Genomic DNA, 24954 nt, shown 5'->3' with positions numbered 1-24954 from the left:
AGCCGCTGACCGAGCCTGCTTCTCTCTCGCTACTGCTTCGGCTTCCCGGCTCCCCCCCAGACGGTGGCCCGGCCGTGGATGATCAGATAGCTTCTACCTCCCGCCGCCCATCCCTGGCCCCAAACCGGCACGGAGCAGACGGCGGCAGCAGCAGCAGCAGGCGAGGAGGAAGATGGCGGGACGGCTGCCGGCCTGTGTGGTGGACTGTGGCACGGGGTAAGGGGGCTGATGGGCGGGGGTGGGGAAACTGAGGCGGAGGCAGGAAAATGGCGGGGCCAGGAGGAGGCCGGGAGATGAATGGAGCGGCAAGGTGCTGCCGCCGGCCGTGTCAGCCCGGGCCGCGCCGGGTGGCGAGGGGTGGGGCCCGCAGTCAGGGCCTCCCTCATCCCCCGCGCTTCACCCTCTGGGAGCCGGGCGGCGGCGCGGGGCCCAGAAACCCCCCCGGGAGCGGCTTCCTCCGCGCGACCCCTCCCGGCCCTTCCCCCACCGCGGTGGGCAGCGCGGCCCGAGGGGCTGCGGGGACGGTCGCCTCCCCGGGGCCCGCGGTCGCGTGGGGGTGGTCGTCGAGCCCGGCGCAGCCGACCCTCCTTTGCCCGGTGCCCCTTCCTGCCCGTAGGTTTGGAGGCCGAGGGGAATGGAGCGCGGGGACTGGCCGGGCAAAGGAGCGAGAAAAGAGAAGCGCTCCTTTAGGTTTTGCAAGATTGCTGTGACAACATTCTACCCGGGGTGTGGGTGGGGAAAGGGAAGAATCGGACCCTGAAAATGGGAACCTAGATCGGGGTTTTCATTGGACCACCCACCTCCTCTTCCTTTTCGACTCCCGGTCTTTTCCATCTCCCACTACGTTCCTACCGGCCAAACAAGTCACATTTTAATTTGAGAGAAAGATGTCATGTGTTACTTCTCTTGCCTCAAAAAAGTCCCCCAGTGAGCAAGCGCGCTGCAACTTCCTTAGTTTTGTCAAAGCCGCTTCCTGCTTTCAGTCTTTTATACCCTTATAAGGTAGTTTTTCGTTTCCAACCTGAACACATCTTATTAGAACTTTCAAAATCAAGCAGTTTTCAAATAGGCTGAGATACTGGTACTAGGTATGAATTTCTGTGAACGTAAAAAGTATATTTGCGTTGCATGGAGAGGAAGGAGGGGAAGCACCCAGGAAAATTAAGTTGTATAGATTCATTCTGTGACCATGTCTTAAGGAGAGAAGGAAGGTAATAGAGTTGTAAAGGAAGGTACTTGCTTTTCAAGGAGTTGTTTATTATAGATCTGCAGTGTAGTTTACTAAAGTATATAACGGTGTGGAAGTGGTCGTTCCTTTTGTATTAATAGGCGTTTATAGCACACTTTATACTAACGTAGAAAATATTGCCTGTGTTTTAATGCAGAGTGACTGCTTTATGTTTCACTATTGGAAGTGTTTTCTTTTGTGCTTGTGAATACTGTCTGATACAGGATTACTTCTCCAATTCCCCCAGTTTTGGAGGGGGTTATGAGAAGTAGATTGTCAGCCTTTCCCTTCCCTTTTTACTCTTTAGCAAATATTGTTACTTAAAGGATGGTATACTCCTCACTCAGTTTGTTCTGTGTGAACTTTCTCTATAAGCCTCATAATCATACCTTTATGAAAGTGTGGCAGTTTGTAAAATCCCAGCCGTGCAGAAGGAAATAAGCGATTTATTAATATAATAATAAACCAGTGTCGTTTAGCCATGAAACTTGTATGTAGCTTTTTGATGGACGGCTGATTAAAGTTATTTTTCTTAATCCAGTTTTATTTCCTTAAACCAGTATTTTTTTTTCCGCCTTCCTTCTTAGTCCAGTTGGTGAGTAGTTTTATGTTTAGGGTCAGTTTTAAAATTAGATTTGGCAGCTTGACTGAGAAAGAATTTTCAAGTATGTTTTGTTACAGTGAAAAATATTGTTACATAGTTAATATTCTATGCTTTAGTAATTATTGCCTTGTCAGTAAAGTTAGTGTAGATAATTGTTGCCCTAATGGTAATATCTTAAGTAAGGTGTTAACTTTTTCTCATTTAATTTTTTCCCTTTTGAAATACAGTCTTGGTTATGTTTGAATTAGTATGCTGGCTATTTCTTTGAGGTTGACTATCTTTAAGTGCCTTTCTGATAGGGCAGCCTTGAATTTAAAACACAGACTGAGTGACTAGGAGGTGTGGGGGAGAGGGGTTCAATCTATACTTAGGATGCTGCCCATGCTTAGTGGTTGAGTTGTATCCGACTCCTTGTGGCCGGTGGACTGTAGCCTGCCAGGATCCTCTGTCCATGGAATTTTCCAGGCAAGAATACTGGAGTGAGTTGCCGTTTTCTACTCCAGGGGATTTTCCCCACCCAGGGATCAAACCTGTGTCTCCTGCATTGGCAGACAGATTCTTTACCACTGAGCCACCTGGGAAGCCCCTTATATTTAGGATATTTTTGCTTTAATGATCAGTTATTGATTATATTACTACATTAGTTTTGTCTCATAGGGAGAGGTTGTTATCTGGACAGTCATGATTTAAATGAAACTGATCTAAGAGTTCTTGTTTCTTTTACCATCTGTCACTGTCTGAAATTCCACCTTTAGAGATCCATTTATTTATTTTTAATTTGATTGCCCATGCGAAATGTGAGATCTTAGTTCCCTGAGCAGGGATTGAACTCTTGCTTCCTGCATTGGAAACTGAGTGTTAACCACCAGGGAAGTTCCAGATATACACTTACTGTGGTTTTCAGAAGGCATTTTGGTCTTTCTTGTTGCCTATTAATACAAATCCTGCAAAGTTACACCTTCAACTTTAATAGCGTACAGAAGATAGCTCATTGAAATTGCACCTTTGATAAACATCTGTAAATAAGCCCTTAATATAGAGTTTTATGTTCCAGAGTACTGTAGTTTTCCAGATGCAAATTATGCACCTACAATGTGTGTGTTCTTTTGTACTTTAGAGAGTGCATTCATCAACCACAATTACCATTTACATAAGTGAAAAATTATGAGTTCAGATACTCATTCCATTTCATTATATAAGATAAGCAAAAGGTGATAAAAAGAATGGGTGTCTATGAAATTTGGTGGGCTTAGGTAAGAAAAGCTGTAAAAGTTAGGAAACAGTGACATTTAATCCCCAAATTTAGAGATCCTCCAGTGATCCTTTATTTGAGCATAAGATAAAGAATCACCTAAGCACAGATCATAAAAGAAAATAATTCCTTTTAAAAAGAATTTAGAAAAAAATGCTTCTTTCATATTGATACCATGTCTACATAGTTTTGGGTGGAATCTGTATTGGAATAGTAATGTAAAATAAAATCTGGGAACAGATTATTATTGATAGAGCAGGTTGCTTAAGAACTAAGGTGCGGACTCAAATGGGCTGGCTACCAGTGGTGAGGAAAAGTTTTTTTTAAGCATTTAAAAAATATTGTAATACTTGTAAAGTTAAGATTATCCTAAGTTATCTTTTGCATATTTTCCCCCAGAATTCTTCAGCATTCAAGCCATATAAAGGAACTCCTTACATGCTTTTATTTTGTTATACTTGTTTGCAGATCTGTGCATTGTGAAATTTCTTTCCCCTTTAATGTCTTTCCTTTTTTTTCCTAATAAATACTGTAAATTATTTCCATTAACAGAGTTATTATAGTCTTATTGTACATATATCCAAGAGCTCTTGGATATATTCGGATCTAGAATCAATTAAGCAGTTTTCCTAGTTGAGTTAAACTTCTTGGCCATCTTGAAATGTAAGCATAGTATTTTGTTGGAGTTGGTGGTTCATCTTGTAGTCACATTCTAGCTATTAGTACAGATAGGGTGTTCACGTTTGAGAGCAGTGAGGAAGAGCTGAGTGGGTGGGAGAAAATACAGTTGGGAAGTCCATGTTTCTTAAATAAATTCTGTATGTAATATGTAATAATAACGCTATTTTTCCAGTTGTCTTGAAGAGCAGAAACAGTCACAGTATCTAGTTGTTACCAAAACATTCATTAAAACTCTTACTACTTCATGGGTCTTGTTTTACATGCTGTTTGCAGTAAATATAACAGACGTGCTCCTGTTGAAAAGTCAGGTTCTTACTTGGTCATGTCTAAAATCTCTCCTTTCCTTTCCTTCCAGTCTTCTTCTGCCTGCCAATTTTGTGTTGGAATATTGACTTTGGATTGGGTATATGTTGTATCTAATGAACTTTTAAGCCTTATTGTAAAAGAGTTTGGAAATTTTACTTTTAAGCACAGAAGGGAAAGATCCACTAGTGGAGGATCTGTTGGTCAGGCTTTTTACTTATTTAATCTTGTGACAGCTATTTTTACCTCATCTTACAAGTGAGAAAATAGGATAGAGAATTTACTTTTTTGGTATCATGTAGTTAAGTGTGAGCGTTGCTATTTGCATTTAAGTTTATTTTATTATTATTTTTTTTTTTTTTTGGTATTTAAGCCCCACGTTCTTTCTGTTAATACTGTGGGGACTCCTCTTAGGAACTATGCACATTGATTATTTGTATTAGTAAAGTTAACTCTATTCTTGCTTCAGTTCAGTTCAGTCGCTCAGTCGTGTCCGACTCTTTGCGACCCCATGAATCACAGCATGCCAGGACTCCCTGTCCATCACCATCTCCCGGAGTTCACTCAAACTCAAGTCCTTCGAGTCGGTGATGCCATCCAGCCATCTCATCTTCTGTCCTCCCCTCCTCCTCCTGCCCCCAATCCCTCCCAGCATCAGAGTCTTTTCATAATCTTATTTAAAAAATTCTAGCCTTACTAAGGCGATGGCACCCCACTCCAGTACTCTTGCCTGGAAAATCCCATGGTTGGAGGAGCCTGGTAGGCTGCAGTCCATGGGGTCGCTGAGGGTCAGACACGACTGAGCGACCTAACTTTCACTTTTCACTTTCCTGCATTGGAGAAGGAAATGGCAACCCACTCCAGTGTTCTTGCCTGGAGAATCCCAGGGACGGGGGAGCCTGTTGGGCTGCCGTCTATGGGGTCGCACAGAGTTGGACACGACTGAAGTGACAGCAGCAGCCTTACTAATTCGGAGAAGGCAATGGCACCCCACTCCAGTACTCTTGCCTGGAAAATCCCATGGTTGGAGGAGCCTGGTACGCTGCAGTCCATGGGGTTGCTAAGAGTCGGACATGACTGAGTGACTTCACTTTTCACTTTCGTGCATTGGAGAAGGAAATGGCAGCCCACTCCAGTGTTCTTGCCTGGAGAATCCCAGGGATGGGGGAGCCTGGTGGGCAGCCGTCTATAGGGTCGCACAGAGTCGGACATGACTGAAGTGACTTAGCAGCAGCAGTAGCAGCCTTACTAATTAGAGAAACCTTTCTGTGCAAATTTGACTTACTTTTGATTTTTCTTTTTCTGGATATGTGAATTCCCCGACTTATTTTGTCACTTTGTTTTAGAAATGATTAATCTCCAGAAAAAATTTACTCCAGGTTTTGTTTATCAGGAAATACTAACAGCTAACATTTACCAAGAATTATGTGTCAAATGCTGTGCTAAATGTTCTGTGTTATCTCATTTACTTTTCATATTGGCTTGAGAAGTATTACCTCCGTTTTTAGACTGGGAGATGTAGGTTTAGAGAAGTTAAACTACTTGACTCAAGGTATTATAGCAAATACCTGTGGTAGAGACACTGTACTATGTAAGTCTCCTTACATAGAGGATGAGCTTTTGACAATTTTGAATCATTTAGATATTTTTTAAAAGAAAAATATATGTTGTTAAAAAGGCAGAAAGCAATGTAACTTAAGGATTACTTGCACAGGTGGAAAAACTGGTGTTGTCATATCAAGGCTAACTATATACTTAGCAGGGGGCTTTCCTGGTGGCTCAGTGGTAAAGAATCTGCTTGCAGTGCAGGAGACCCGGGTTCAGTATTATTCCCGGTAGGATCCAATGGACGAGGAGCATGGCGGTCTACAGTCCATAGGGTTGCATAGATCCGACATGACTGAGCGACTAACACTTAAATACTTAGCAGGTCGGAAACTCTTGGAATTATAATGAAAATGTGTAGTACAATCAGCTCTCAAGAATCTCAATGAGACAAGAGTGAAAAATCATTAAAAAGAAATTAGAGGAGCTTTGTTGGTGGTCCTGTGGTTAAGAATCTGCTTTCCAGTGCAGAGCATTTGGGTTTCTAACCCTAGTTGGGGAACAAAGATCCCACATGCCTCAAAGCAACTACCTAGCCCTTGTGCCACAGTCAAGACCTGACAGCCATAAGTAAATAAATATTTTTAAAAGAATTTAGAGGATGTATAAGACTGTACTTAATCAGATGTTAAGTTATTTCCTTTTCTGGCAGTAGTAATTCCTGTCCTATAGGTTAGTAAGGAAAGAAGAATTATTGTGGTCAGGATGAGTCGAGGAACTTGGAGTGAAGATAGGATATAAACTCTTCCTTTAAGGATTTGGATTGAGGCAGGGGAAGGAAAAGCACATATAGTGGGGAGCGGGGAGAGCTGTTTGTGTTTAGTCCTCTTAGCAAATGTTGCACCATTTCCCCTATGTTATGGATTGAAGTCTGTAACAACAGTGCAGATCTAGATTATGTAATGTGAAAGGTACTGACATTTATTGAGCTCTTCTTGTGTATCAGGTGTTCATTATATGGCAGGAAAGCTTTGATCAAAATAATTTTACTTGATAGGGCATAATAATCTAGTACGCAGATGAGTGAATGTTGAAAATAGGGTTTTTAGAGTATTTCTGGAATGGAATTTAGTCGGATCAGGTGTAGAGGAGATATTTGGGATGAATTTACCGGACTTGCTACATAGTAGGAACCTGAATCCTTGTTGAATGAATGAATGAATAAATGAGTGAATGAGCAATAATTAGGGATATGGTTTTTAAAAAGTGCATCAGAAACACCTTTTGCCCAGTGGTTCAGAATCTTATGGGTTGGGCCTAGGAGCATTTATTTAAATGGGCTCCCTGTGTGATTTTTAAGCACCCCTCTCAGTACCTGTTTTGCAGGAATTCTGAAATAGGGTGTTGGCAGTGGGAATGGAGAAGAGATCAATTTGGGAAAAGTTGCTGCTTTCCCTTTCTTTTGGCAGCTACATTGTTTTGTATGTTTTATTTATGGTTAGCAAGGGCTTTGTAGTCAGAGCTATTTTTGAGTTTAAGCTCTACCATTTTCTAGTTGTGTGATCTTGTACACTTCAGATTCTACAGATACTGTTTTTGTCACTTGGAGATCATAGTATCTTACGGAGTTTTAGTTTTTTGAGATAATACATGAAGATGGTTCAACCCAGTGCTTGGCAAATAGTAATAGTTCAATACATTGTAATCATTACAGTTATCAGTTAGCTCTGTCTTTTTATTGAATTGAAAAGTTCTTAAGGAAGGGAACACATTGTCTTATGCTTCTTATTTCCAACAGGCTTTGTCTACCATAGTTTTTTGCTCAGTCACAATATTTTTGTTGATTTGGAAGATGGAGGTATAGTTAGGGCTTGGCATTTGTTTCTGGTATATTGTAAATAGGAATCAATGAAGATTCCAGATTGTGAGTTTAGAGTGGGACATGAAGGAGTTGGTTTTGAGAAGCTGAGTAAGGTTGAAATTTGTATTTGTGAGCCATAATTGGAAATGTTCCAAGAGAAGTTAGCAATGTAGGAACTTCAGGAGTAAAGGTGGGGATTTGGCGGTCACCATTATAACTTTTAAATTGAAGCTAATAAGATGACAATTTAAAGAGAGAACAGAAAGGTTGAATATTTATCTTCTTTTTTTGAAAAAAATCTTGGATATGTGGTCTGGCTTCTTGAACATCACAAAAAGAAGAATAAGAGAGCTCTGTGGCTTGACATGGTGAGTGATCTCATCCCACTTCTTAAGAGGCAAAGTGCTTAGAAGAATTTAGCTCAAGGTGGGTTATATTTTACTCCACAGTGTTTCTCCTAGTCCAGAATGCTCTAGTCTGGGATGGTTAAAATGTTTCTTTAGGCAATATATTTTCTTAAACAAAATTCCCTTGTAATAAAAGCATTGGAATGCTCACCTGCAGTTGTTTTGGAACTTATAGCCTCTTTTATGATAACTGTGGTCTATAATAGCCACTAACATAGAGGTAAGAGCAAAGCAGTCAAGTAATAATAGCGTTACATTAACATGCTTTCTAGCTTACCAAGAACTTAATAATTCATGAATTATTAAGGAATGGTGCAAGATAGGGTGATGTTATTGGATTAATGTTTTAAATCTGGTTCTTAAGTATGGTACCAATTAATACTATTTTTGTGTTGCTTGTTTTATGTCTTTGTGCTTGATCACTCAGTTATGTCTGACTGCAGCCCCATGGGCTTGTAGCTCGCCAGGCTCCTCTGTCCACGGAATTTTCCAGGCAAGAATACTGGAGCAGGTTGCCATTTCCTACTCCAGGGGATTTTCCCAACATAGGGATTGAACCCACATCTGTTGTGGCTCCTGCATTGGCAGACAGATTCTTTGCCACTAGCACCGCCAAGAAAGCGCTTTATATCTTTATGCGTACCTTTATATCATAAAATATATAAAATGTGCCTGCATAACTGATTAATACCAGTGAAGAAAGACAAATAGTATCTTAATTTTTTTCAAAGGACAAAGTTTTATGGAATTTTAATAATTTTCTTTCAAAAGCTTTCCAAACTGTTCATTTAAACACAAGTCATCCTTGCAACCAGGAAGGGAACAGCCTTGAATATATCTGGTCACATTCTCTTTTTCACTCTTACTCCTTCTCTCGCTTCCTACTTACAAACCATACCCCAAAGGATATTTTCTTCATTTGTTCTAATGCTGAGCGTTTTATCTTTAAACATTCTCCTTGCAGGCTTCTTGCCCTTTGTGAAAGCGTGATACTTTTGAGAAGGATGTCTTTAACACTTTTTCGGTTATAGTAATTATGTGAATGAAAGGTTGCTAGAAGGAGGGTACGTCTTCAAAAGGGGAACTAGGATGCAAAATACCTTACAGTTTAGAGTTGGTTTGGAAGCTGTATAAAAATATAAACCATGTTTTTAATATTGGTCTATGACAAAACACAAATGTGAGCCTACTTAAAGTTTTAAAATTCAATATAATTAAATACAGTGCACTTTTTCTTCTGCTATAAACATTTAAAAAATTAGGTTACTTTGAGGCTATAAAAATAGTATTTAATGTGTATTTGTAACACTTCACTTACACTTTAGTGAATGAAGAAAAGTGCCTAATTACTCACACAGAATTTTGGAGCTGAAAAAGACTTTGAAAAATAATTTAATCCACTCTTTATTTACAGATTAAACAGAGGTCCAGAGTTGAGAAATGTCTTTCAAGGCCCTTGTAAGGGTTTTATTTCTGAGATAACTTTTTATAACAGTTTCAGAAACCTTGCTAAATGGGTACTATTTATAATTATCTTTTTAAAGATGAGGAATGTGAGGTATGGTGAGCTTAAGTAACTTGCTCAGTTACGTAGTAGTCTACAATTGAGCCCTGTGGCAGTCTGACTCCAGGGCCCACTGCTGTACTACCCTAACTTGGAATATATTCAACAGGGATAGTTAAATTGTTCACCCAGTTTTTTGAATAGTGTTCAAAGTTTAAGCTACATATTTAGAAAAGCAAATTTCTACTTTTATTTCTTTATTAAAAAAATTTAAAGGATACTGTGTATTTATATATGGTTTCACTGGGTCATCGTTGCTACTTGCAAACTTTCCTAGTTGCGGCGAGTGGGGGCTACTCCATCACTGTGGCAGGCTTCTCATTGCGGTGGCTTCTCTTGTTGCAGAGCACAGGCTCTAGGCACATGGGCTTCAACAGTTGGGGCTGGCGTGCTCTAGAACGTGGGCTCAGTAGTTGTGGTGCACGGGCTTAAGTTGCTTGTGGCATGTGGAATCCTTCTGGACCAGGGATCTAAGTGATGTCCCCTGCATTGGCAGGTGGACTCCTATCCACTGTACAACCAGGAAAGTCCTAAATTTCTACTTTAGAACTGCATTTTTTGGTGAGGGACGCAGGACTGTGCTGGGTCTTCCTTGCAGGGCACAGGCTTTCCCTAGTTACGGCCCAAGAGGGTTCCTCTAGTTGCAGTGTCCAGGCAGAGTTGCCCTCTGCATCTGGGGTCTTAATTCCCTGATCAGTGATCTAACCCCAAGTACCCTGCATTGAAAGCTGAATTCTTAACCATTGGACTGCCAGGAATGTCCCAGAACCGCTAACTTTGAACAAATATGAAATATATAGGGAGGTCTTTGTGACCAGTTCATTGATTTTACTAACTGGAACCACATGTAAATTACATAGCATAGAATTATTTATTTAGCCTCACGAATATTATAAGGACATATATTGTATTTAACATAATAAAACTGACAATTGTTGGTTTATACAGGACAGCTCAATTAAGGAAATGATGTCTAATTACATATAACTTTAAAATGAAGAGCATATTTGTTAAGCTGCAATTTGAAGATAAACAATTGATGCATTTAAAAAGTCCTTCCTCATTAATGATGGCATAAAACACAGAAAGAAACGGTTGAACCCAAGAGTAAAACTAGCCTTAGAATCTAGGACTATAAAAATGATTTTTGTATTAGACTCAGAGGACTTAATACACATTTGCAATGTGTATTAGGAATAGTCTTAGGAGTAAAGTTTATAATCATAAGACAGTAAATGGTGGACATTTCACTCATGACTTTTTGATTTTATGGTCCATGTTCTTACCTCCCTACTAGTGTAAAGGTATTAAGTTTTAGCTCTAGAAGAATTGAAAGAATATTTCTGTTGATATTTAGGAGTCCAGATTCTTCCAGTCAGGGGTCTTGTACGTGTTTTTGTGTCAGGTTAAATAGTGACTTTCATGTAGTGAGAAGAGCATTGGAGGAGATTGGAAATGCTCTTTAAATAATTGCTGGTTATCTTTATAGCTAACATTTCCTGTTAACTAGATACTACCTTCTTGTTCTGAAAGTTCCTTTACACTACAAATATAAAGAAAACTATAGCTAAGCTGAGAATTGACGTATTATGAAATTTGACATTGGGATTCATTTGTATACCTCTTTTTTCATTTAAAATTTGAAAATCATTTGTTATTTTGTAAAAATCTCTATGTGTACGCTTTACTTTGTTTTTATAACATATTAAGGGTGGAAGCTGATCATTTGTACTGAGGTAAAATTCTTTCAACTTTAAATTAATGGTTCTCACTACCAAAAAATTTTGGAAAATGGATTGTACTGTTATTAAGGTTCTTTGCACTCTAAAGTTCTAGGGTCTAGGGTCTTTTATTTGTTTTGTTGTATGGTTTAAAATTGTTGCAACATTTAAAGTTAAAACTCTACTGCTGTTTTTCCCTTATGTAGTCTATAGAATCAAGTACACCATACTTAGTATAATAAATTCAGTTTATTCTTTTCTGAAATGATTTTTGTCCTAGCTTTCTATCCATTTCATTTTTGAAATGTGATTTTTTTCAAAGATTCTCTTTAATATTCTCATTTAATGGTTTGATGTCAGCAACTAATTGAGATCTTTAAGTAGTTTTTGCTGTGATATGTTTTTCAAAACAAAAAGAAAAGTGAACCATTGTATTAAGTAAAAAAAAGTACTTTTTGTCAACTAATGTTTTTAATAAGGAAACATGAATTTGTAGAATTAAAAGTAATACCCGACATGTGGGGTGCTACTGCTTTTATATTACAAGCATCACTGATTTTACTATTTAAAAATATTCTTTCATAAATTTATTCCTTTTAGAAAGATACAGTGAAAAATATAACATATACCCCTATTTATCAGAATCATTACCTGGTAAAATTTTATATTTGTTTCATCTCTTTGTTTTTTAAGAATAAGAGAACATTATAAATGACTCTCCTCAAGCCCACTTTTCCCCTGCCCAGAAGCATTTAGGACTACAATAAATTAACCATTTTTTGTATAAATTTTTTTTTTTTTTTGCTGTTCATTTCTATCAGTCCAGGTCTTCCCTCACTCCCGACTTGATTACATTACCATTACTGCTCTTCTAGTCACTTTGATATAATTTCAGAAGTGCTTTTGAACTCTCTCTTTTATTGTATTCCTTTCTCATAAGCAATTTCTAACCTTGTTGCTCAAAACCAGCCTTGTAGATTTTTTCTCATTGCTACTGCAGTCCAGGGAGATTTTTCTGTATATTCAACTTGCTTCCCTGGGCCACAAAGGAAAAAATTTGGTTTAATTTTTCTGAGTATTATATTGCCCTTATCAGTTTCATAAACTTAGTATAGCTTTGTCTTTTTCATTTTATGGTCTCTTTAAAAACCATTTAGAAATGACACTTTCTTTTTCTAAGTATAGGAAAGCTTAAAGAAAAAGAATCATTATTTCACTACCCAGGTAACCCAGTGACATGTTTTAAATTAAAGTAATATATATGCCTGTCTGTGTGTGAAATATCTCTGGAATACATAAATGATTGACTCTTGGGGTAGCAACAGACTGGTTAGTAGATCAGCCTTGTAGGGAACCTTTTTGTGTGGTAAAGATACTAACTTTAGTACTTCCTGTTTTATTTATTAAATTTTTTATCATGTGCTCATGTTACCTATTCAGAAATTCTTTTAAAAATAATTTATGTGTATGGTTATACTATTTAAGACAAGTGTTAATTTGAAAAACAAAATTCTGACATCCTGCTATCTGTGGGTAATCAGACTTTACTATTTCTTTTGTAGACTTTCAGAAGAAACCGTGTATATATATTCTAGCAATATATAATAGAATTATTCTTGATGTGTAATTTTATTTCTACTCTACATGTATATGTAAATTTTTGTTTGTAGTTGACAAAAATACTTGACATGAAAATATCAGAGTATTCACAACATGTATTTTTCCCTGTTTAGAACTAGGTTTGAAAGTATTTTTGAGACATTTTAAAGTAACAGTGTAATGTAATTAATACTAAAATACAGACTCACGTACATGCACAGGCACATACATACACACACACCATTTATTAAGACATAGCAAGTTGGAAGGCTTTAGGACTCTTCCTGATTTTGCCTGGGAATCATGCTGTGAAAATCAAATGTGTCCAAAAGGACTGATGAAAATGGAAGATTTGAAAAGGACCTTTGAAGAAACAAATGATTAGGATAAAACAAAAACAACAATGAAAAGAGGATGGAGCATTTATAAGTGCTAGGATTTATGTTTCTGTTCCCAAATACAATTTTCAAGACTTTATAATAGTTATTTCTTTCTGCTTCAGACATAACAGAGTGTATTGCAGGAGTTGAGAATTAAGAAAGTGAACTGTGGGTATCTAGATGAGTCTGAGAAGGTAAATAGGCATCAGATCATACATAGCTTGTTGAGGAGTAGTCTTCAAATCAGTGAAATTCATTGAGGTGTTCTAAAAAGCAGAGCCTTGGTTTTTTGTACTGTTAATCCATGTATGTGTGTGCAAGGCTCAGTTGTGTCCAACTCTTTGTGACCCCATGGACTATAGAGTCCATGGAATTCTCCAGGCCAGAATACTGGAGTGGGTAGTCTTTCCCTTCTCCAGGGGATTGTCCCAACTCAGGGATCAATCTCAGGTCTCCCCCGTTGCAGGTGGATTCTTTACCAGCTGAGCCACAAGGGAAGCCCCTGTTAATCCATGCTTGACATTTAACTGTTAATAGGCACGTGCATTTAAGACTGTTATGTCTTCTTGATGAATTTATCGCTATATTATCATAAAGTTTCTCTTACCTTTGGTATTACTCTTTTTCTTAAAAGTTTCATTAGATGTTAATATAGCCACTTCAGACTTATGCTTACTATTTGCCTTTCATCCATCTTTTTTCATTCTCCATCTTCATATTTAAAGTGTGTACCATGCAGACAATATATAGTTGGGGCTCCCTCTCTCTCTCTCTTTCTTCCTTTCTTCTCTTCCTTTTTCTTTCATCTGTACTGATTGTCTATCCCCTTTAATTGGAGAATATAGTCTATTACATTTAATGTAACAGTATAGTTGGATTTGGGTATGCCATTTTATTTTTTACTTAGTGTGAATAAAACTTAAGCAGAGTAGAACCCTTGTGTCTCGGTAGATTAATCAATACTAACTCTCTTGCCACTCCCTCTACCTCATGGTGTAGTTATCATAGGTGTTACATCTACATATGTAACCCTACAATACAATTTAATTTTTGCTTTAAATACTCAAAAGTATGTCAAAAATTAAGCAGAAAAAAGTCTCATTTACCTGTTTACCATTTCTAATGTTTTTCATTAATACCACAGTTTCCCCTCTGGTGTCATTTCCCCTCAGCCTGAAGAACTTTCTTTAGCTCAGGTTTTAATGGCAATGGGTTTTCTTTTAACTAGAAAAATGTCTTTATTTCACTTTCTTTTTTTTTTTTTTCTTTATTTCACTTTCATGGTTGAAGGATATTTTTGCTCTTAAAGATTTCTGGGTTGACTGTTTTTGTACCTCTTTCAGACTTAAGGAATATTACTTCACTATTTTTTGACTTCCATAGTTTCTCATAATAAGGTGCTGGTAATTTGAATTTTTTGTTCCTGTTATTGGGGCCTTTTTCTCTGGCTGCTTTTAAGATTTTTCTTTATCTTTGATTTTTAGTAGTTTAATTATGACATCCCTAAGGTTTCTTTGTGTTTTTTCTGTTTCTCCCCTCCCTCTCTCCTACCCACTTCCCTCCCAGCCTCCTCCTCCCCACCCTTCAGGAACTTCATTGTGTCACCTTTCATTTTTTGTTCCCTAAGTCTCTGAGGTCTGTTCTTTTCTCTTTGTGTCTATCTTTTTAATATTTTTCCTCTCTCTTTTCAGATTTTATAATTTTTACTGATCTGCCTTCAAGTTCATTGATTATTTCCTGTGTTGCCTCTGTTTTGCTTTGCTCATTCAGAGAACTTTTTGTACCTGGCATTGCATTTTTCAGTTCTGTTATTTCCATTTGCTCTTTTTACAGTTTTAGAGTTTCTTTGCTATTTATCATCAGTCATTACTACTTCATTGTGGTAGTCACAGCTGCTTTCATGGCTTTATCTGATAATTCTAACATTGGATTATTTCATCTTCTGTTGAGTGTCTTTTCCTTGGAAAATGGGTTACATTTTCCTGATTCTTCATATTAATAGAATAATTTTCGTGTGTATGAATTAACCAACCTTTTTTTTTGTTGTTGTTCTCTTGTTGATGAATATATGCTTTGCTTCCAGTTTTGGGCCATCACGAATAATGCTCTTGTGAACAAATGTGCACATATCTTTGTGTGGGCATATGTTTTTATTTTTCTTGGGTGTATACCTAGAAGTCGGATCGCTGGATCATATGGTAAATGAATGTTTAACTGTTTTCCAAAGTGGCTATTTACAAATGATTTTGATTTTCTGTCATTTCAACTAGAAATGTATGAAATTTATCTCAGTGTACTTTTAATTTGCTTTTTTTAAGCCCTGTGGAGTTGAGCATCTTTTTGTTTGTAGCCATTTACATTTCTTTTTCTTAAGTGGTTAGTGTCTTTTACCTTTCCTTCCCTTATTTCCTCTTCCTTTCTTTGCCTTGTTGTCATCACCTTCTAGTTTTAGTGTTTACATGTAGGTCTTTGATTTATTTTGAGTTGTATGTGGTATAAGATTAAAGTCCAGTTTTCTTAGCACCATTTCTTGAAAAGACTGTCGTTTCACTGAATAGTTTTGGCACCCTTGTCAAAAATTATTCAACTGTATATGGCAGGGTTTATTTCCAGGCTTTGTTCTATTCCAGTTGGTCTATATGTCTGTCAGGCCACACAGTTTTGGTTACTGTAAATTTTTAAGTTTGAAATCAGGAAGTGTGAGACCTCCAACTTTGTTCTTTTTCAGGATCGTTTTAGCTGTTGAGATTGCATGTGAATTTTAGAATAGATTTTCCATTTCTCCCCCCAAAATTGTTGGAATTTTGATAGCAATCACATGGGTCTGTAGGTGGATTTCAGTAAATAGCTTGTTGTTGTGCAAGTTTGACCCATGTCTGAGTCGTGTACCAAATAATGTTATCCAGATGGCAAATTTAAGAAAAATCCAAGCTATTTAATCTCATGTCTGTCTGAAGGAAGATTTTTTTCCTGAAGGTGTTACTGAGCAGTGAGGCCAAATGAACCGAAACATTGAGTTTGGAGCAGAGAAAGGTTTATTGCAGGGCCATGCAAGGAGACTGGTACCTTGTGCCTCCCAAACCCTTAACTCCTTGAAAGGTTTCAGCAAAGCACTTTTAAAGGCAAAACGATGGAGTGGTATGTTGGCAACTGTTCACATACGTCAGGTTATTTCTGTAAGCCTTGAAGACCAAAGATTTCTGCAACTTTTTATCTCTGTATGAATAAGGAGGTATTATACTCTAAAAGGTCAAAGAAGCCTTGAGAATCTGTTATCCTGTGTATTTCAGATTACAGGCAATGTTTTTTTATTTTTACAAAAGTGCGAAGCTAGCATGACTAAGCATAGGAAACAAAGCACAAAGGTTAATAAAGTATATAAAAGGAACAGCTCTAATATGGAGTCAGATTTGTTCTTCCCCTGTTACAAGGGAAGTTTAGAAAGATTTGGTGTGTGTATGTGTGTGAATGTTTGAAATTTAGTATAATTTAGTTAACTGTTATTTTCCCAATATGCTTAATTATATAAGTGACTTTTTGAACACCCCAAAAACTTAGTAGAAAATTGCAAGGGCTGTGGAAAAATAAAGTGTACTGACAGAATATATGAATTCAAAACAAAAATTTGCCTTGTAAATGTAAGGTTAGAAATGGTTTACTGTGCTATTTGGTCAGTATTTGTTTTTAAGTCTAAGGAACAGTATTATAACTAAGAGAAGAACGTGTGTATGCCTAGAGAAATTATTTTTTTTCAAACTTTTAACTTTGTATTGGGTCCAGAGAAATTCTTAATATGAAAAAGTTTGATTTGAAATGTTTCCTTTACTATAAAAATTGAATTAATTGTGAGAGAAGAGTTTTTTTGAGTAAGAAAAAAAATGAGAGAAGCTCTTCTGCCATCTACTTATACAGTGTTTCTTCTCTGGTGACTGGAGAATTTTGACAGCTCATTGTAAAAATACCTTAAATCAGTCATTTCAAATGTAAAACCTGATAATATTTTAATATTAAGTTAGGTTAATGAAAAGCTAGTTTATATTTGAAAGCTCTAAACAAATTTAGTATTTAAAGTCTTTCCTGTTTTTTTTCTTATATTAATATAAAGAAAATTTAAGTGAAGTTTTAAAGCAAACCTCTTATAGCTATATTCTCAAATCCCCTCCAGTTTATTTATATGTGCTCTACAAATACTACTGTATCTTGTATGCATTGATATGTAAAGGGTTGGAAAGCTTTTTAGAAGCTAAACAACTTGTAAAATTACGTAAACTAGGACATTTCCCCTTACATTTCTTAAAAATGGGTGTAAATATTGTCCTCTATGATAATCTCAAGTATTATTATATAGTGGTCTCTATCTGGTGTATCTAGACTAGATGATTTTGTTCTTTGGGGTATTATTTAAATCCAGGGCAGTAGAACATTGTGTATGTGTGTTCAGTTGCTCAGTCATGTCCTACCGTTTGCCACCCCATGGACTGTAGCCCCCCAGGATTCCCCAGGACTGTAGCCCCCCAGGCTCCTACTGGAGTGGGTTGCCATTTCCTACTCCAAGTAGAACATTAGTAAATATATTTGGCTGCTGTTCCCCCCATTCCCCCAGTTAAAAAATTATTTTGTTAGATTTGTTTTAAATTTAATAGAAATGATTAAATGTTATGGTGTATCCATATAGTTGATATATTATCTGTAGTTACCTTCATGTTTGGGGGAAGAACATACTTGTTTTGATTATGTCTTGACTTTTGTATTAAGTTTATTATATCCTTCTTTCAGTGTTTGTTTTGAGAGTAGATTATTGCTGAATATGCTCAACCTAGGGAATTTTACTTTGATCAGGAATACAGTATTGATTTACCTGGTGAACTTGTTAAATGGAAGTTTCTTACGGTAATGTGGTTTCTACTTCAAGTTTCTTACTGTTATTCTTGGGAAATGGTATTACACACATAAAAATAACATAGGCTTATATATATATGTTCATCAAGTGGTTGAGAGAAGTTTATTGAAAGAAAGGATGACTCTTAGTTAAAATGATTAGGAAAGGCTTCATGAAAGACTCTTAAGCTGTGATCTGAGGTTTTTGAGAGGGTGCAGTGAGAGCACAGATAATATGTGAGGGAGAACGTGCAAGTCATGTAGGGGAAAATGAGGAATAGGTACAGTGGGCTTTGAGTTGGGTTCGTGGAAGTAAGTGATGGGAGACACTTTTAAAGTTGAATTGAGGATTATTTTGGAGAATCTTAATACTTAGCTGAAGAGTCAGAGTCATAATTTTTTATCTACAAGGTACTTTACGAACTATTTACAGTGGCTCATTTTATAGACGCAGAAACAAGTTCTAATCTTGTGGGTCATAGAGCCTCATTTGAAGATTTTTGTTAGGCAGTGACTTTTCAGGGAGATTATCCTCCTTTGTGAGGGTCATAGAACTGGAAGGAAGTCTTTCTGTTCTGTTAGGGTACTGTTGTATATAATTGCTTGAACAGCTTTGGGAATAAAATGGAAGGGACTGGATGAAAGAATAATTAGTATTCATTTTGCCACTGTGTTGGTAAGACAGTAGTGTCTTTTAGGGTTTTATAGCCTCAGGCAGCTTTAGACTGACTTGGTTTAACCAAGTCTTTGTTTTGATAAGGTTAAAGTTTTTTCCCACTGTGGATGGAGTGGGACAAGGTATACTGTTGGCTCTCTTCCTTTCAGTGTCATGGTAGCCTCTACTTTATCCAGTACTGCTTCCTAGGTGGTACAGTAAAGAATCTGCCTGCCAATGCAGGAGGTATAAGAGAGGTGGGTTCGATTCCCTGGGTTGGGTGTATCCCCTGGAGTAGGAAATGGCAACCCACTCCAATATTCTTGCCCCCAAAATTCCATGGACAAAGGAGCCTGCCAGGCTACCATCTGTGGGGTCACAAAATGACTGAGCACACACACATACCCTTTTACTTCAAGTAGGTTACTGTTAGTTTTAGTGAGTTCAGTGGGAACAGATTATTCATGTTAGTTGATGGTGGTTTTGTGTGTTTGAATAATTCTAATTTTTTTGTACCGAAACCAGAGGGTGTGAGCAAGTGGTTCAATCATGCTGACCTCCATCTATTACAGGAGTTCTATTCTACCACAGTTGAAGGTTTTACATTAAGAAGAGACTGATTTGGAAGTATAAAAAGTGTGGGCATTAGCCCTCTGTGACAACCCACACTCTTGTCTGTGAAGTATGTTTTTCCCAAGACTAGTCTTGCCTTATGAGATGGCTCACACTCTGTCTGTGGAGTATGTTTCTCTCTAAATAAATCCACTTCTTGTCTTTAAAAAAAAAAAAAAAAGACAGTGAAAGGGTTGAAAAAATAGATACAAGCACTAATCTGAAAAATCTTCTACAGACTAACTTTCATTTATGAATACAGGGATAATTTGTATCATAGTGATAAGCCAAAGAATTGATGCTTTTGAACTGTGCTGTTGGAGAAGACTTGAGAGGCCCTTGGACTGTAAGCAGATCCAACCAGTCCATCCTAAAGGAGATCAGTCCTGGGTGTTCATTGGAAGGACTGATGTTGAAGCTGTAACTCCAATACTTTGGCCACCTGATGCGAAGAGCTGATTCATTTGAAAAGACACTGATGCTGGGAGGGATTGGGGGCAGGAAGAAAAGGGGATGACAGAGGATGAGATGGTTGGATGGCATAACCGACTCAGTGGACATGACATGGGTTTGGTGGACTCCGGGAGTTGGTGATGGACAGGGAGGCCTGATGTGCTACAGTTCATGGGGTCGCAAAGAGTCAGACACAACTGAGCAACTGAAGTGAACTGATAAGTATTTAGAAGTTCAGTTATCTGCATGGCCTTTATCTGATTATTGGGGAATGGAAATTTTGGAGAGAATGCATGGACAGAGTAATTAGAGTTGACATGTATTAAGTGTGTCCTTTATGCCAGGTGCTGTGCTTAATGGTTTACCTTGTTCTCCTATTAAATACCCTTAACAGTCATAAGTTACTGCTCTTTATTTTACAAATGAAGGAATTAAGGCTTAGGAATTATTAGTAAACAATACTTGTACTCACAAGGGCAGAGGTAATCAACTATGTGGGAGGTTGTGAAAGTTTTCTTATAAAAGCAGTGGCATTTAACCCGGAACAGTGTTGATAGTGGCTCTTTGGCATGGCATGAGTTGGTCTTTTTGGAAATTGTTAGTATTTTTATGGTTTGGTAGTGTGGTGTGGTGTCAGGGCTGCTGGAAAAGGTTGTCAGGAGCCAAATATTAAAGGGGGTCTTTTGTATGTCCTGCAAAGAAGTTTTATTTATTTTTATAACGTATACAGTATGGAATCTTTGTAGAGATTTGGTCAGTGGAGCAGTATCACATTGTGAACAGTTTATGTTCTCCCCTTATTTTTAATGTTTTAGTTTGTTTAGCACTTTCAGATCTTGAACTTAATTTGGGGGCTAAAATGTACTCCAAAGAGAGATCTTCCCAATATTAAAAAATATTTATGCTGAAACTATTAAAATCCAAGAATATCACAGTAATTTACCTGCCTCCTGTTTAGCAGTGTGTTTGAATATAGAGTCAAATTCTGTCTGTGGAGTGTGTTTCTCAAAATATTGTAATGTAAATACTTTCTTTTTAAAGCCTGCTTATAGCCAAAAAGTATCCAGCTGTCTCCTAAGTAGCCCCCAACATTCTGCTTGTGGAAGCTCCGCTTTTCTAGACATCCTTGTTGTTATTTTGTTAATGTTGATTAGTCACTAAACCCCGTCCAACTCTTTTAGTGACCCTCTGGACTGTAGCTGGCCAGGCTCCTCTGTCCATGGGATTTCCCAGGCAAGAATACTGGATTGGTTGCCATTTTCTTCTACAGGGGATCTTCCTGACCCAGGGATTGAACCCATGTCTCCTGCATTGGCAGGCAGATTCTTTACTGCTGAGCCACCAGGAAAGCCATTGTAAGACTGTAGGTTGAATCTTTTACGGCAAACACTATAAAATTTATACTTTTTTTTTGAGTAGTAATGAATTCAAATGGTATGAAATAATATGTGATAAAAAAAAAACTTTTTACCCTTGCCTGTTACTTAGTTCTGTCCTCTAGAGACAACCAAAATTATGAATTTCTTAATACTCTTCCAGAGATATTCTGTGCTTATACAGCGAAATATGTTTTACCTGTACCCTTTACTTTTTTACAAATGTCACATTGTTCAGTACCTTGATTTTGTTCAGTTAACAAAAGCATTTTGGAGTTTGTTCCATATCTGTACATAAAGAGCTTTTTCAATCACTTTTTAATAGTTACCTAATATTCTATGGTTTAAACATAACATATTTAATAAGCTTCTCATTTGATGGCTCTTTATTTTCACTTTTGCTATTATAAGCAAGATTGTAATGAAACGCCTTATTCTGTGTTATTTTGTACATTATGAATATCCCTATAGGATCAGTTTCTAGAAATGCAGTTTCTCATGAAAAGCTGTGTGTACTCAGTTACTCAGTTGTGTCCGACTCTTTGTGACCCCATAGACTCTAGCCCTTCAGGCTCCTCTGTCCATGGAATTTTCCAGGCAAGAATACTGGAGTGGGTTGCCATTTCCTCCTTCAGGGGGTCTTCCTGACTCATTCCTGCCTTGGGAGGCAAATTCTTTACCACTGACCCACCTGGGAAGAAACAGGGGACACAGAAAGACCCTAAAGCTTCATAGATTCCTGCTTAGTTTTAATGACTTGTAGCCAGGTAGCCAGTTGCCTGGCTTTATAAAAAGTAAGATTATAGTTACTAGCTGCCAGCAGATACTGTTTTGATAATGTCCAATGGCATCCAAGCCTGACACGTCTCAGAAAACTCAGCTTGTTAGCAATGCAAAGACTAGCCTGAAATTACACCCATTGTGTCACCTCGTTATTTCTTTGGATGTCTGAACCATAGTTACTCTGAGTTTTGACTTTTAATATTTTTCTTATTAGCCAAAGCAGATATCATCTTTAACAATATTAGTGTTTCTCTGTGTATGAGAAGATGCAGGAATTGGGACTCATAAAATCTTTTCCTGAAGATATCCAACTCTCTGAAGGCCTGTTCTGCCAGTTTTTCCAGAGCACAGAATGCCTGATTCCTGATCTCCACCCTAATCTTTCAGTGGTGTTGAAGGTCAGCAGCTGCAGTGGCCATGATTTAATCTTTGTAGAGGTAGATGGCAACTGCCAGTTTCCAGTTGGCAGGGTCCCTTCGTGTCATAAATTTGACCGTGATTTGAGGCTGCTATTTCATCCTGTTGTGCTGAGAATGCTCATTCCCAGGTCTGGCAGAGATATTGCTTATAGGCCACTCAGTGTGCTCTTACTGGACTAGGTCATAAAACACTATCCAAAATTCTCTGGACCACCTGTATTACCAGCCTCTCGATCCAAGAAAACATTCCCTCTTGTTGCTTCTTCCATATCTAGTTTCACTGTTAAAATCATTGACCTCTTATGGAACTATATATTATTTTATCAGAGGCTTAATCACCCATTTGGTAATATAAGAGATAGCAGTTTTGTAAAACAGTTGAAATACAAATAACAAATAAAAGTTATGGGTACTTATAATTTTGAAAGTAGAAATGTTTAAATAAATTGAAGCTATGGGATTTTGTATAGTATTCACCCAGAATGGAATCTTGCTTTGTAACAAATATAAATCTAAGAATTAAATTCATAATTGCCAAGATATTAGTGAAATACTTATAAAATTCTTTTTGTTTTTCAGGTATACAAAATTAGGATATGCTGGAAATACGGAACCACAGTTTATCATCCCTTCCTGTAAGTATTTCTTTTAAGTCATAAATAAGCTGACTTAATATCTTTTTCTTGATAAAGTAAAAAAGAAAATAATCATTTCAACACTCTTTAAGATTTAGTCCTTTATAAACATGATTTGCCAAGTTCCAAATGTGGCCTCATTTCTGTACCTCTGACCATTTATTTCAGATCTCTTTTTAGCTCTTCATTTACTAAATCTACCAAATACCTTTTAAAGACAAAAATGAATGAGCTGGGAATCTGCTTTGAGGATATTGCTATTAATAATGTGTGTATGTTACTATTAAATAATGCATTTCCCATCACACGCCTACAAAGACCATCCTTTGGTTTGTGCTCATGATTTTTGCGGGGCTTGTGCTTGTTGACATCCCTAACAAAAGCCCATGGTTCAGAATAAGGATGGCGTCTTATCTTTAGAGATGCAGACTTCAGCTGTTCTCTAATACTTTATAACCTTACTTAGGTTATTTTTGTTCTGTCTTATGTTTGTTAACTTCGCTTTAACTGACTGTCCAGTTTCAATAATTTATCTTTCAGATGTTTTTAAAAAATACTCTCAGACTTGGTTTGTTTGTGCTCTTATTTGTTAGCCTGAGCTATGTAGCTGGTCCTTGATGGACATATTTTGGACGTCTCATTTAGATGGTTCACCTTTTGCACATTGTATAGTCACATTTCTCAACTACCTGACCTACCACCAGGTTAAGACGTCAGCATATCAGACAGCAAACTTTTTGAGCCATTCCTTGGTGGTGCTAACTTCTAGGTGGTTTAATTTTGGAAGTATCACTAGTATTTGTGTGACTGAATATTTTTGTGTATTCTTACTGATTTATGAAAATGAGAAGGAAACAGAAAGATAAACATGCAGAGAATAGTGAAAGCAGCCTAGGATTCAGAGTCTGTGATATTGAGAACAAGGTAGAAATTACTAGACTTCCCTGAACTACAGATCTCTGGACTCAGTTGGGCACTCATTGGACATGAACGAGTAGTTTTGTCATTTATGTATGGCAAGAACAAAGTTAAATGTGTGAAGATGTGTCAAAATTATCTCTAAAGGGGGAACTATTATATATTTCTTTCATTCTCTAGAAACAGACCTGTTTGACTTGTGCACTTCTGATAAACTTTTGATACATTTTTTCTAGGGATTGATTATCTGTGAAATTTAGGCTATTACCTAAATCTAATGCTTCAATACATGGAATGGCTTTTAGCTGACACTGATGAAATAACTTATTCATAGGAATATAGTGGTGTTAATTTGTAGTACTGTTGTTTTTACCCTTTATTCAAGTATATTTGTTATCTACATGGAGGGACAGATTTGCTTTTTTTCACTTTTGTCCCAACTTTACATATCAGTATATTGATAGTTTGTTTAAGATTTTGATGACAAATATTGGCTCTGTTGCTGACTAAAATAGAGTACTTTTGCAAACTAGTACTTGACGTTAGTTATGTTTGAGTTTAGTTTTATACCATGTGTATATTTATATTAGTTTCCCAACGCTGCCAAGGCAAAGTACCAAAAACCAGATGGCTTAAAACAGCAGAAACTTGTAGTACTGCAAGCAAGAAGTCCGAAATCAAGGTGTCAACAGGGCCATGATCTTGCTGACAGCTGTAGGGGAGAAATCGTCTTGGCTCTTAAAACTTCTGATGTGTCCTGACAATCCTTGGCATTCCTTGGCTTGTATGTGCATCACTCCAGTCACACAGCTAACCCTATGTGTCTTCACATTGTTCTTCTTCTGTGAATGGATATGCCCAAATTCTGTATTTTTATAAGATCACCAGTCATTGGATTGTAGCCCATCCTAATAACCTCATTTTAACTTGAAATACCCTATTTCCAAATAAGGTCACATTCTGAGGTAGTAAGAATTAGGACCTAAACATATCTTTTTGGGGGCACACAACTCTTAAAATGCTGATTTTGCAATCTCTTAATTTGTAATTTTTTATAAGGCATTGTATTGTGATTAAAAC

General features: G+C 37.3%; 1 protein-coding gene and 1 long non-coding RNA gene across 3 annotated transcripts in view; one reads left to right on the top strand and one right to left on the bottom strand.

Annotated features, from left to right (window-relative positions):
• Nucleotides 1-2306, bottom strand: part of LOC104998467 — a 98304-nt gene extending 95998 nt beyond the window's left edge. For both annotated transcript variants that reach the window (XR_826462.1, XR_826463.1), the window contains exon 1: nucleotides 801-2306. This is a non-coding gene — a long non-coding RNA (uncharacterized LOC104998467). The remainder of the gene's footprint in view (nucleotides 1-800) is intronic.
• LOC104998468 (actin-related protein 3) overlaps nucleotides 7-24954 on the top strand; it is a 49498-nt gene continuing 24550 nt past the window's right edge. The window contains exons 1-2 of the mRNA XM_010853614.1: nucleotides 7-216; nucleotides 22901-22956. Of these exons, the coding sequence (XP_010851916.1) occupies nucleotides 173-216; nucleotides 22901-22956 (100 nt within the window). The 5' untranslated portion in view covers nucleotides 7-172. The remainder of the gene's footprint in view (nucleotides 217-22900; nucleotides 22957-24954) is intronic.

Source organism: Bison bison, unplaced genomic scaffold (assembly GCF_000754665.1).
Source record: "Bison bison bison isolate TAMUID 2011002044 unplaced genomic scaffold, Bison_UMD1.0 scf7180017864330, whole genome shotgun sequence".
Taxonomy (NCBI): Eukaryota; Metazoa; Chordata; class Mammalia; order Artiodactyla; family Bovidae; genus Bison; species Bison bison.
This window is presented reverse-complemented; position numbering and strand designations above follow the sequence as displayed.